We start from the raw sequence: 11,933 nt of genomic DNA, 5'->3' as shown, positions 1-11,933 counted from the left end.
ACGAGCTGCGTGGCTCTCGGAACTAAGCTGTACCAAAGAATGAACATGCCATGCATGTTCCACGCCACCACAACTCCGAGGAACGAGTCGAAGACGATCATGTTGTGCATGCCTGTTGAGACTCCCATGCACGTCATTTGCTGCATAAGTAGTGTTGCTTTCATCTTTAAAGAAGATTAGGTTGGAGAAGGCTAATGAACCAAATGTCTGAGCTGAGAAGTTACTTACTCATGGTCACCAAGAGTTTGTGACCAACAAATGTAACTGAATCAATTGATGGTGCTCTAATGTGAGTGTAGCTTCCAATCACTCTCCTCTCTCTATTGGATTTGGTCAGTTTCCTAGAAAGATTAAGAAAAACCTTATACATTTTAAATTTGATCTCCATTGGCTTCTTCATAATGATTTCAAATCATCTATTAAACGCAATTTCACTCCTCCCTGATCGAAAGTTGCAAAGTCTATCCAATAAGCTGTTTGCCCTTAATCTAACAATGACATATTAAATAAATGGTAGACTAGATCAAAAGCTCTATGGATCAATGAGGAGAATAAAAGCATTAGATATTTTTAGAATATGTGCTCCCTTAGAAGATGGAAAAACTAGATTTGGCTCATCAAAACCAATGGCTCTCTTGATTGCTTAGACACTAACTCTATTCTTTCCCTCTTGGCAGACTAGTATGCTACCCTTTGCCAACTCCCTAATCTAGACTCAGAGCTCTGATTGATTATGTCTCATTTATTAGGTTTTTCTCGTTTGTTGAAATCAAACTAGCTCTTTCTTAGATGAGGGTTTGCAAGATAATATGCTGGCCTCCTTTACTAACTTTTACTCCTGACCTTTCATTTCCTAAACTTCGGGTCACATTTTGCTAGTCTTTTCTGTTGGAAAGAATAAAAGATAAAAAAATTATTGAAAATTTTTTATTGAAGTAGTTTTAGCTTGAATACATTAATATGTCTCTCTCCTATTTATACATATTAGGAGAAAAGATTTTTCTCAACAGAATAGAGAATTTCCCTAAAAAAACAACTAGTACTGCTTAAAAATAATATCTTAAATTAAAAAAATACGACTATCATAATAAAAATATTATAAGACTTTACTCGAAAACATAGTAAAAGATTTAAATAGACTTTAAATCCAAATTGAATCAATCATAAGTCTAAAAATATAGTATTGTAATAGTCTATGATTAATGGTTACTAAAAGGACATAATATCCTGTCATGTATAGTATTTTTTAATAATATTAATAATATTTTAATATCTTAATAAAATACTATAAATACTATTGAAAAATACTATAAACGTGAAAACACTATAACAGTTGAAAACTAATAAAAAAGATTATAAAAATTTAACGAGAAAATTTTTGAAGGATATTTTTGATATTTTTAAAATTAAAATTATTGCTTGAAAAAAATAAAAGGGATTTTTTTGAAAAAAATTGTAAAATATGAATATTTTTTAGAAAAGTAGTCACTTGTTATAAAAATAGATAAATAAAATAAGTTATAACGAGCCCCGACCTCGTCGGCTCCCTCCGTGTGCTCTGTGCCCTAAATCCTGCTCACCACGGTCCGCTCACAGCCCAACCGTCTTCCGCCGCCACCCTCAACGGCGGCGCTCACCACCATCCTGTTCCTCCTCTGTTAGAAGTCGCTAAAAGCTCAGTATGCCACCGCAAGAAATCCTGCATGATTAGTATTGAACTGTAAACAAATCAACTCATTGAATCGGATGGGACTCTCCTAAACATCGTTCTTTCTTGCGCCTCCCTTGTTCACTTCGCAGTTTGAAAGGTGTGATCGGGACTTGAAGGTTTCGTTTCTTCTTCATTTGATCCATCGGAGCAGTGAGCAAAGATGAGGAAGTTGAAGTTCCACGAGAAAAAGCTCCTCAAGAAGGTCAATTTCATCGAGTACAAACGCGAGGGCGGCCACCGAGAAGCCCTCGTCACGCGCCGTTACCACCTCACCGAGAGAGATGACTACAAGAAGTATATTGTTCACTTTCCTCTCCCTTAATTTTTGGCAGCAAGGTTGCTCTTTTGGTTGATATTTATAGGAATTTTCTTTTTTCGATTGTTAGGTATTCGAGTATATGCAGGATGGTGCAGAAGCTAGTGCACGTCTTGAAGCAAATGGATCCCAGAGACCCTTTCCGTATCGAGATGACAGATGCCCTGCTGGAAAAGCTGTAAGTCCATTAGATGACCGAGCCTTTTCTTTGTTTAAGATGCTATGATTAATTTCTCTTCCTCGTAGAAGTTCTATGAATTGGTAATTTTGGAAAGTGGGTTCTTCATGATTTGCTTCAATGCTCATTGTGAGTTTTTTTCTTTGCTAGAATTGACTGTATGTGTAAGTGATCAACTTGTTATTGCATGTCTCTTTGGTCCTCTCAGAAGGCTGTCCTCTCAAAAAGCCTTCTGCAGTTGGAGACTAAAAGCTTCCTTAGGACTGTGATTATAGGTATCCAAACATGAATGCTTTTTATTGGTATTCTGTATGATGCACTTTACATTTCAGCAGGGTTTTACTTATATATTGTGCTTGCTTTTTCCTATGAATAAAATAAATAGATGCTTCCTACTCTCAGTTGTGTCAATTGCTTCTTAGAAATTCTTTTTAGAAGAATTGCTGAGTGGTTTCTGATTGTTGCAGACTGAATGTCATATCGATTCTACTCGAGGAGAAAGCTATTACCTTGTTAGTGCCTCATCTTTTTTTTTGGAGAATCAGTTTCTCCATTCAATGAGACTGGATAATGTTCATATGCTGATCAAGTGATAATAACTCACGCACAAACTTTTTTCTGACAAATGTTTTAGAATGTTTTTTTTTCTCTATGGAATCTAGAACTCCTCTTCTTCCTATCCCTTCTTTCTTTTTTCTTTCTCTGCTGATCTTGTCATTTTGCTGCAAGATCCAATCTGGTTGATATCGATCAGCTCTCAGTATAATTCTAGTGGTTTCACTGGTGAATTTGAGGAGGCTGAGATAGAATTCTATCATAGTCAATGCCATGAACCATGTAAGTTGGTGCTGTTAATCCACAGACAAATGGCTTCTGAGTACAAGTCTAGGTGACAGATTTTGCCTGCACCATTGAAGACAGCCAAGAAAGGGATCGGGGCAATCTTTGATGGGGCTTATCAGATGTTCAAGTTAACAGCTGAATGAAGTATAGAGTGAGAAGGAATCTGTGGTAGCACTTTCTAAATCCCATACTGGTGGTAGAGAGGCCCTCTTTATATGGGGTTTTTTGACCTGTTATATTCAAGGAATCTGAGGTCAAATGTGATCTTTTCAAGGTTCCTGAACCGGCTGTCATGTCTGGATTTGTTGTTGAATCCATGTGCCAGCTTTAATTTACTCTCGTCAACCTTATATTGTCCACTTATTGCATAACCTAACATTCATATTTGGTTAATGCTAGTAATTATGGTATATACTTGTGCTCTGATGAAGAGCCCAAAATTTTTGAGGTTTTAGACACAGATGAGCTCGCTTTGCTTGAATATGTTTTTAATGTGATGCCATTAGCTAGGGGGAAATCAGACTGGACATTGATTGGATATCAGGAAAGCAGATATGTATTGACATGTACCAGTTGACATGAATATCGATGTGGAGTCAGAATGCTAAATGTTGAAACCATAATTGTTCAAATAAAAAATGAATGTGAACATGAATTGTACATATGTAGACTTGGATTCAGGATACATCTAGAGTGATGCAGATATGGTTATTCCATGAATTTGATAGGAGTATCACTCATTATTTAAGCAACAATTCTCATTGATGTTCCTTGGATAGGAACACCAAAAGGCATATATTGGGGTAAAAAGAAGAATAAGAAAAAAAAGTAAAATGCTTTTACATAAACTGGTCAAATAGCCAACTTCTGTATCAGTTAAATAGACAGTTTTAAAAGGTATATTTAGAGATTCAGATATCTGGATATGTATAGAGTTTAACTCATTTGTGGATTAATATCTGGAAAATTTAGAAAGCAAAATTTGGATATTATTATGGTTATGTGACAACACATGTTTGTGACATTTTCTGATGCTATTGGAATATGGAGGTAAATTTGATGGACATTGTCCAACCCACTCTCACTCTTAGAGGAACATATTCGGCAACTAGGTACTTTCATGTGGTGATGGTAATTATTTGAATAAATAATTAAAGGGAGAAGATTAATCCTGGAGTTTAAATGGTATAGACATCATCTGTGAGGTGACTCGGGTTAGTTTTTTAGTTTAATGAAATCATAATTCAGTTTGATCCGAAAATAAAAAGAATTTAGTTTGACTTTTTCTACAACTAAGATGTAAAAATTTATTGCCAACCTATATTGGCCAACAGAACTTTCCAGGGCCTAGAATCTGTATAGTTGTTTATCTCCTTCAAGGAAAGAGTTGACTTGGGGGACATTCTTGGTTATTAAGAATAATAAAAGACTTTGTATTATAAGATGAAAACTAGGAAGTAACAATTGATGACTATAGTTTGTGATGTTTTATTTGGGTTCACTAAAGACAGCAATTCAAGGCAATATGTCGGGCACATTTCATCTTAGTAATCAAATGCCATCCTATTTACAACTAATATATTGTATTTCATGGTTTACTTTGGCTACAATTTATGCTTTCTTTAGGATTGTGTTTATCATACTTCAGTGCTTTTGTGGAATTGGTCTAACAAATTCGATTATTTACATTTTGATTAATCTAAATTGTTTCGTGTGCTGCAGTTATAATATGGGTGTAATCTCAACAAAAAAGAGCTTGGCCAAGTGTGACAAACTCTCAGTTAGTTCCTTCTGTAGGTATACATCATGTTTTTACTTGAAATCAGTATGGATGCTTTCTATTCTACAAATTGGACTGGTTTGAGTTTACAAACACACACACACACACACACACAATAACATTTACGAATTGGGCACACCTGAGTTCCCATCTCATACCCAATCAATCTGGGAATGTGGATGTAGATGAGGTAGCTTGGCTTATCAATACCTTTCAATGAGATAAACCTCATAATAACTATGCTATAGCTGTTTCTCATTGGTGGATGTTTAGGTTTCATCAATTGTAGCTCACATGTTCTCAACACGTGAGCCAATTTCTCATGTTATTTCAGTTGAGAAGAACCATATTTGCGCAGCTAAAGGCAGTTCTGTTGTTGCAGACGCAGGCTGGCTACTGTTTTGGTGTACCTAAAGTTTGCTGAGCATCTTAGGGAGGCTGTAACATACATCGAACAAGGCCACATCCGGGTAGGGCCAGATGTGGTGACAGATCCGGCATTTCTCGTGACAAGGAACATGGAGGACTTTGTGACCTGGGTGGATTCTTCCAAGATCAAGAGGAAGGTGATGGAGTATAATGAAAGATTGGATGACTACGATGTGCTGAATGCTTAAGTTATCTATCTAGTATCCATGGGGTAATCTCTTAGGCATGCAAGACAAACTGATGAGGGTAGTTCTCCCGGCCTGGTTGAGATACAATATCTAATCCAATTATCCAGTTTCAGCTGAGTTTGTTGAACAATGCTATCCAACATAGAAACCGGAAGCCTTGAAAGGGCAATCATAGTGTCCCAAACATATTTTAAATATTGTAAATTCTAGGTATTTGAGTGGGATGTGAAATCAGAAACAACCGAGGTTCTATTCCATGCTTATCTTTTACTAGTGTCGGAAAACACTGAACCCACTTGATTCACATTATATCAAACTCTACAAAATTATATCGAGATGTATCTGATAAAGTCCATATGATGCTTATGCTTAAGCTAGTCTAAGGTATTGACTAATTTATCAAGTCTCTTAGAGCCAAATGTATTAAGACTTGAGAGTAAGATTTCAGGATCATTACTCTCGAATTCATGCATTAATATTAGAATAATTATACATCATTACGCTCGAATTCATGCATTAATATTAGAATAATTATACATTGAAATTATGTGTTAATATCAAAATGGTTGTATATTTCCTAATGATCGTGGAGACAATTGTAATGTATAAGGAATGACACTATGTTGACATTGGGGTGTCGATCACATAACACTAGAGTGGACCTCAACCTCTCTAGTTTTAACATGGTTAATTCTTTCTTGCATGCTACTATAAATATCTTTAAGTTTTCTTAAACAATTCTAATTATATCTCTAGAGGATGCCTGAATCATAGAATTGTCATTAATACTGTAGGATATCTCATCTAATATTCGAGAGACCTTTGGGTCAAATATTAAGGGCATTTCTTTTTCGAGGAAAAGCAAAATGGAAGAGACCTTTTGTCATGTTGATAACCATGGGAGGAGATTCAAACAAAATTAATAACAAATTAGATGACATCTAAGGCAAGGGAGAAGGTTTTCTAGATGACATCTAAGTCCATGGCTCTCTCTATTCTTGTAACTTTTCCTCTTTAAAACAAAATAAACTAATCTGAAAATAATTTATAAATTCTATCAAACATAGTAGGATTAAAAAAGGTACCTCTTTCCATAACAAATCATTTAACAGAGATGACATGATACCACAAGATTCTATTCATCAATTGACTCTGGTTTGTCTTCGAAGTGTTGATGAATCAGAAGGGTAAATATGCCCTAAGAATTTATTTATCTCAAAAAGATGGTATTGAGAAAAAAAATGCTAGTCATGCATTAAAAATGTAAATCAATGAATTTATCTATTTTATATAATTATAATAGTTTATTTGACTATGTTAAGAATGTTGAGATAAACATATAAAGTTTAGGACAGTGAATAAAAAAATATTTTTATTCATAACAATCAATCAAGTGCCATTTCGATGAAAGATAAAATGAGAATTTATAGTTACATCATAATGATAATGATAAGAGAAGAATTTGTAGTTATCCCATAATGATAAGAATTTATAGTTAACTCATAATGATAATGATAAGAATTTGTAGTTACCTCATAATGATAAGAGAAGAATTTATAGTTACCTCATAATGATAATGATAAGTTGAGAGTATCAGATAGAGTTAGGAAACACACTTGACCTTTTATAGTAAGATTTTAAGATCAGTACTCTCGAAGTCATGCACTAATATTAGAATAGTTACACGTTTAAATTATATGTTAATATTAAAATGGTTACGCATCTTTCCTAATCATGAGTGGCGTGTCATATCGAATTTGGAGAATGTATAATAATCGTGGAGACAATTGTAACGCCTAGGATTGACATTATGTTGACTATATGATTTCATAGTATTAGAAATATGGTGTCGGACTATCGGCCACATAGTGTCGAGGAGTTGATCACATGATATTAGGGTATTGATCATATGTCAATAGAGTGTACCTCAACCTCTCTAGTTTCAACATGGTTAATTCTCTCTTGATATCCTATATGGTACTATAAATATCTTTAAGTTTTCTTAAACAATTCTAATTATATCTCTAGAGGATGCTTGAATGATAGAATTATCATTAACATTATAGGATATCTTCTCTAATATTCAAGGGACCTTCGGGTAAAATATTAAGTGCATTTCTCTTTCAAGAAAAAGCAAAAACAGAAGAGACCTTATGCCATGTCGATATCCATGGGAGGAAATTCAAATGACATTAATAACAAATTAGATGACCTCTAAGGTAAATGAGAGGGTTTCTAAGGAAGTGATCAACAAAGAATAAAGTCCACGACTCTCTCTACTCTAGTAGCTTTTCCTCTTTAAAACAAAATAAACTAATCTGAAAATTTACAGATTCTATCAAACATAGTAGGGTTGAAAAAGGTACCTCCTTCCATAGCGAACCATTTAACAGAGATCACATGACATCACGAGATTCTGTTCATCAATCAGCCTCTGATTTGTCTTCGAAGTGCCGATGAATCGGAAGGGTAAGTATACCCTAGGAATTTATTTATCTTAAAAAGATGGTATTGGGAAAAAAAATACTAGACATGCATTAAAAATATAAATAAATGAATTTATGTATTTAATATATTTATAATAGTTTGTCCGACTTTGTTAAGAATGTTGAGATAAACGTCTAAAGTTACTAGGCAAATTAAGAAAAAAATATTTTTATACATGACAATCAATCAAATATCATTTCAGAGAGAAAGATTAAATAATAGTTTGTAGCTATCTCATAATGATAAGAGAAGAATTTGTGGTTACCTCATAATGAAAATGATAAGAATTTATAGTTACCTCATAATGATAATAGAAGAATTTATAGTTACCTCATAATGATAATGATAAGTTGAGAGTATCAGATAGAGTTAGGAAACACACTTGAGACACCTTTTATATAAGATTTCATCATCATTACTCTCGAAGTCATGCATTAATATTAGAATAGTTACACATTGAAATTATGTGTTAATATCAAAATGGTTACGCGTCTTTCCTAATCATGAGTGGCATGTTACATCGAATTTGGAGAATGTACAATGATCGTGAAGATAATTGTAACACCTAAGGAATAACACTGTGTTGACCATATGATGCCATAGTGTTTGAAATATGGTGTCGAACTATCGACCACATATTGTCGAGGAGTCGATCACATGATATTAGGGTATCGATCACATGACACTAGAGTGGACCTCAACCTCTCTAGTCTCGACATGGTTAATTCTCTCTTGCATGCTGCTATAAATATTTTTAAGTTTTCCTAAATAATTTTAATTATATCTCTAGAGGATGCCTGAATGATAGAATTGTCATTAACATTATAGGATATCTCCTCTAATATTTGAGGGACCTTCGGGTAAAATATTAAGTGCATTTCTCTTTCGAGAAAAATAAAAAACAGAAGAGACCTTATATAATGTTGATATCCATGGGAGGAGATTCAAACGACATTAACAACAAATTAGATGACCTCTATGATAAGGGAGAGGGTTTTCTAATGAAGTGACCAACAAAGAAGAAAGTCCATAGGTCTCTCTACTCCCGTAGCTTTTCCTCTTCAAAACTAAACAAACTAATCAAAAAATTTACAAATTCTATCGAACATAGTAGTTGAAAATGGTACCTCCTTTTATAGCAAACCATTTAACATAGATGACTTGACACCATGAGATTCTGTTCATCAATCATCCTCTAGTTTGTTTTCTAAGTGTTGATGAATCGGAAGGGTAAGTATGCCCTATGAATTTATTTATCTCAAAAAGGTGGCGTTGGGAAAAAAAATGCTAGACATGCATTAAAAATATAAATAAATGAATTTATGTATTTAATATATTTATAATAGTTTGTTTGACTATGTTAAGAATGTTGAGATAAACGTTTAAAGTTACTAGGAAAGTTAAGAAAAAATATTTTTATTCATGACAATCAATCAAGTATCATTTCGATGAAAGATAAAATGAGAGTTTGTAGTTATCTCATAATAATAAGAGAAGAATTTGTAGTTACCTCATAATGATAATGATAAGAATTTATAGCTACCTCGTAATGAGAAGAGAAGAATATGTAGTTACCTCATAATGATAATGATAAGTTGGGAGTATTGGATAGAGTTGGGAAACACACTTGAGACACCTTTTATACAAAGATTTCATCATCATTACTCTTAAAGTCATGCATTAATATTAAAATAGTTACATGTTGAAATTATGTGTTAATATCAAAATGATTATGCGTCTTTCCTAATCATGAGTAGTATGTCATATCAAATTTGGAGAATATACAATGATCGTGTAGATAATTGTAGCGCCTAAGGAATAACACTATGTTGACCATATGATGCCATAGTGTTAGAAATATGCTGTCGAACTATCGACCACATAGTGTCGAGGAGTCGATCACATAACATTATGGTATCGATCACATGACACTAGAGTGGACCTCAACCTCTCTAGTTTCAATATGGTTAATTCTCTCTTGTATGCTACTATAAATATCTTTAAGTTTTCCTAAACAATTCTAATTATATCTCTAGAGGACCTGAATGATAGAATTGTCATTAATATTATAGGATATCTCCTCTAATATTCGAGGGACCTTCGAGTAAAATATTAAGTGTGTTTCTCTTTTGAGAAAAAGAAAAAACAGAAGAGGCCTTATATAATGTTGATATCCATGCGAGGAGATTCAAACGACATTAACAACAAATTAAATGACCTCTGTGGTAAGGGAGAGGGTTTTCAAAGAAAGCGACCAACAAAGAAGAAAGTCTACAACTCTCTCTACTCCCGTAGCTTTTCCTCTTCAAAACAAAATAAACTAATCTAAAAATTTACAAATTCTATCAAACATAATAGTTGAAAAAGGTATCTCCTTCCATAACAAACCATTTAACAGAGATGATATGATACCATGAGATTTTGTTCATCAATCGGCCTCCGGTTTGTCTTCTAAGTGCCGATGAATCAGAATGGTAAGTATGCTCTAGAAATTTATTTATCTCAAAAAGATGGCATTGAGAAAAACAAATGCTAGTCATGCATTAAAAATATAAATAAATGAATTTATGTATTTAATATATTTATTATAGTTTGTCTGACTACGTTAAGAATGTTCAGATAAACGTTTAAAGTTACTAGGAAGTTAAGAAAAAAATATTTTTATTCATAACAATCAATCAAGTATCATTTGAATAAAAGATAAAATGAGAGAGAAAGATAAAATGAGAATTTGTAGTTACCTCGTAATAATAAAAATTTGTAGTTACCTCATAATGATAATGATAAGAATTTATAGTTACCCCATAATGATAAGAGAAGAATTTGTAGTTACCTCATAATGATAAAAATTTGTAGTTATCTCATAATGATAAAAATTTATAGTTACCTCATAATGATAAAAATTTGTAGTTACCTCATAATGATAATGATAAGAATTTGTAGTTACCTCATAATGATAATGATAAATTAAGAGTATCACATAGAGTTGGGAAACACACTTGAGTCACATTTTATAGTAAGATTTCAGGATCATTACTCGCGAAGTGGTGCATTAATATTAGAATAGTTACACATTGAAATTATGTGTTAATATCAAAATGGTTACCTCATAATGATTCTCTCAAGTCCTAATGATAAGAGAAGAGTTTGTAGTTGCCTCATAATGAAACTATCATTACCTCATAATGATATTCTCAAGTCCTACAAAGTCCTAATGATACTGCCATTGCCTCATAATGATACTCTCAAGTCCTAATGATAAGAGAAGAATTCTTAGTTACCTCATAATGATAAAAATTTATAGTTACCTAATAATGATAATGATAAGAATTTGTAGTTACCTCATAATGATAAGAGAAGAATTTATAGTTACCTCATAATGATAATGATACAAATTTGTAGTTACCTCATAATAATAATAGAAGAATTTATAGTTACCTCATAATGTTAAAATGAGAATTTATAGTTACCTCATAGTGATAAAATGATTAATGTTAGTGATAAAAGAAGAGACATAGATAAATTTAAAAAGATAGATAAATAAAATTTTAAATATTCTAAACTAATCAAACATATGACTTTTTACTTATCTCTCTAGTGATAAAAGATCCATATAATTACCTAAAATAGTTGGGACTTACGACTTTATTATTATTATAATTTGATTGTGAATGTATCAAACTCACTTGTTAAGGTTATAGTTCAAAGCCTTTTTTGATAAATCTAAGGTTATTAAATGGTGTAGTTAAGAAAAATTTTATTAGATTAAGAATCAAAATATGCCTTTTATCACTTACATACCCTTTATAAAAAATATACTTATTTATATTCATATGAGATATAAATAGTAAATATTTTAATTGAGCTTAAAGAAATATAATTGATGTGAGTACATACAAACACTAATTAGTCGTTATCCTTATCTACTTTCATAAAGACTACTCACTAAGGGCTAATATAAGACTACTCACCCAAAAAAAAAAAACGAGATATAATATAAC

General features: G+C 32.6%; 1 protein-coding gene across 1 annotated transcript; it reads left to right on the top strand.

The window, feature by feature from the left end:
- Positions 1-1,540: 1,540 nt before the first annotated feature.
- Positions 1,541-5,700, top strand: LOC135585369 (uncharacterized). Its single transcript, XM_009407739.3, has 5 exons — positions 1,541-1,679; positions 1,801-2,005; positions 2,098-2,205; positions 4,771-4,845; positions 5,211-5,700. The coding sequence occupies exons 2-5, from the start codon at positions 1,872-1,874 to the stop codon at positions 5,443-5,445; spliced, it is 552 nt and encodes a 183-aa protein (XP_009406014.2). The 5' UTR covers positions 1,541-1,679; positions 1,801-1,871; the 3' UTR covers positions 5,446-5,700.
- Positions 5,701-11,933: the final 6,233 nt, after the last annotated feature.

Source organism: Musa acuminata, chromosome BXJ1-6, assembly GCF_036884655.1.
Source record: "Musa acuminata AAA Group cultivar baxijiao chromosome BXJ1-6, Cavendish_Baxijiao_AAA, whole genome shotgun sequence".
NCBI classification, from domain to species: Eukaryota; Viridiplantae; Streptophyta; class Magnoliopsida; order Zingiberales; family Musaceae; genus Musa; species Musa acuminata.
Note: the sequence above shows the minus strand (reverse complement) of the source record. Positions and strands in the feature narration are given on the sequence as shown.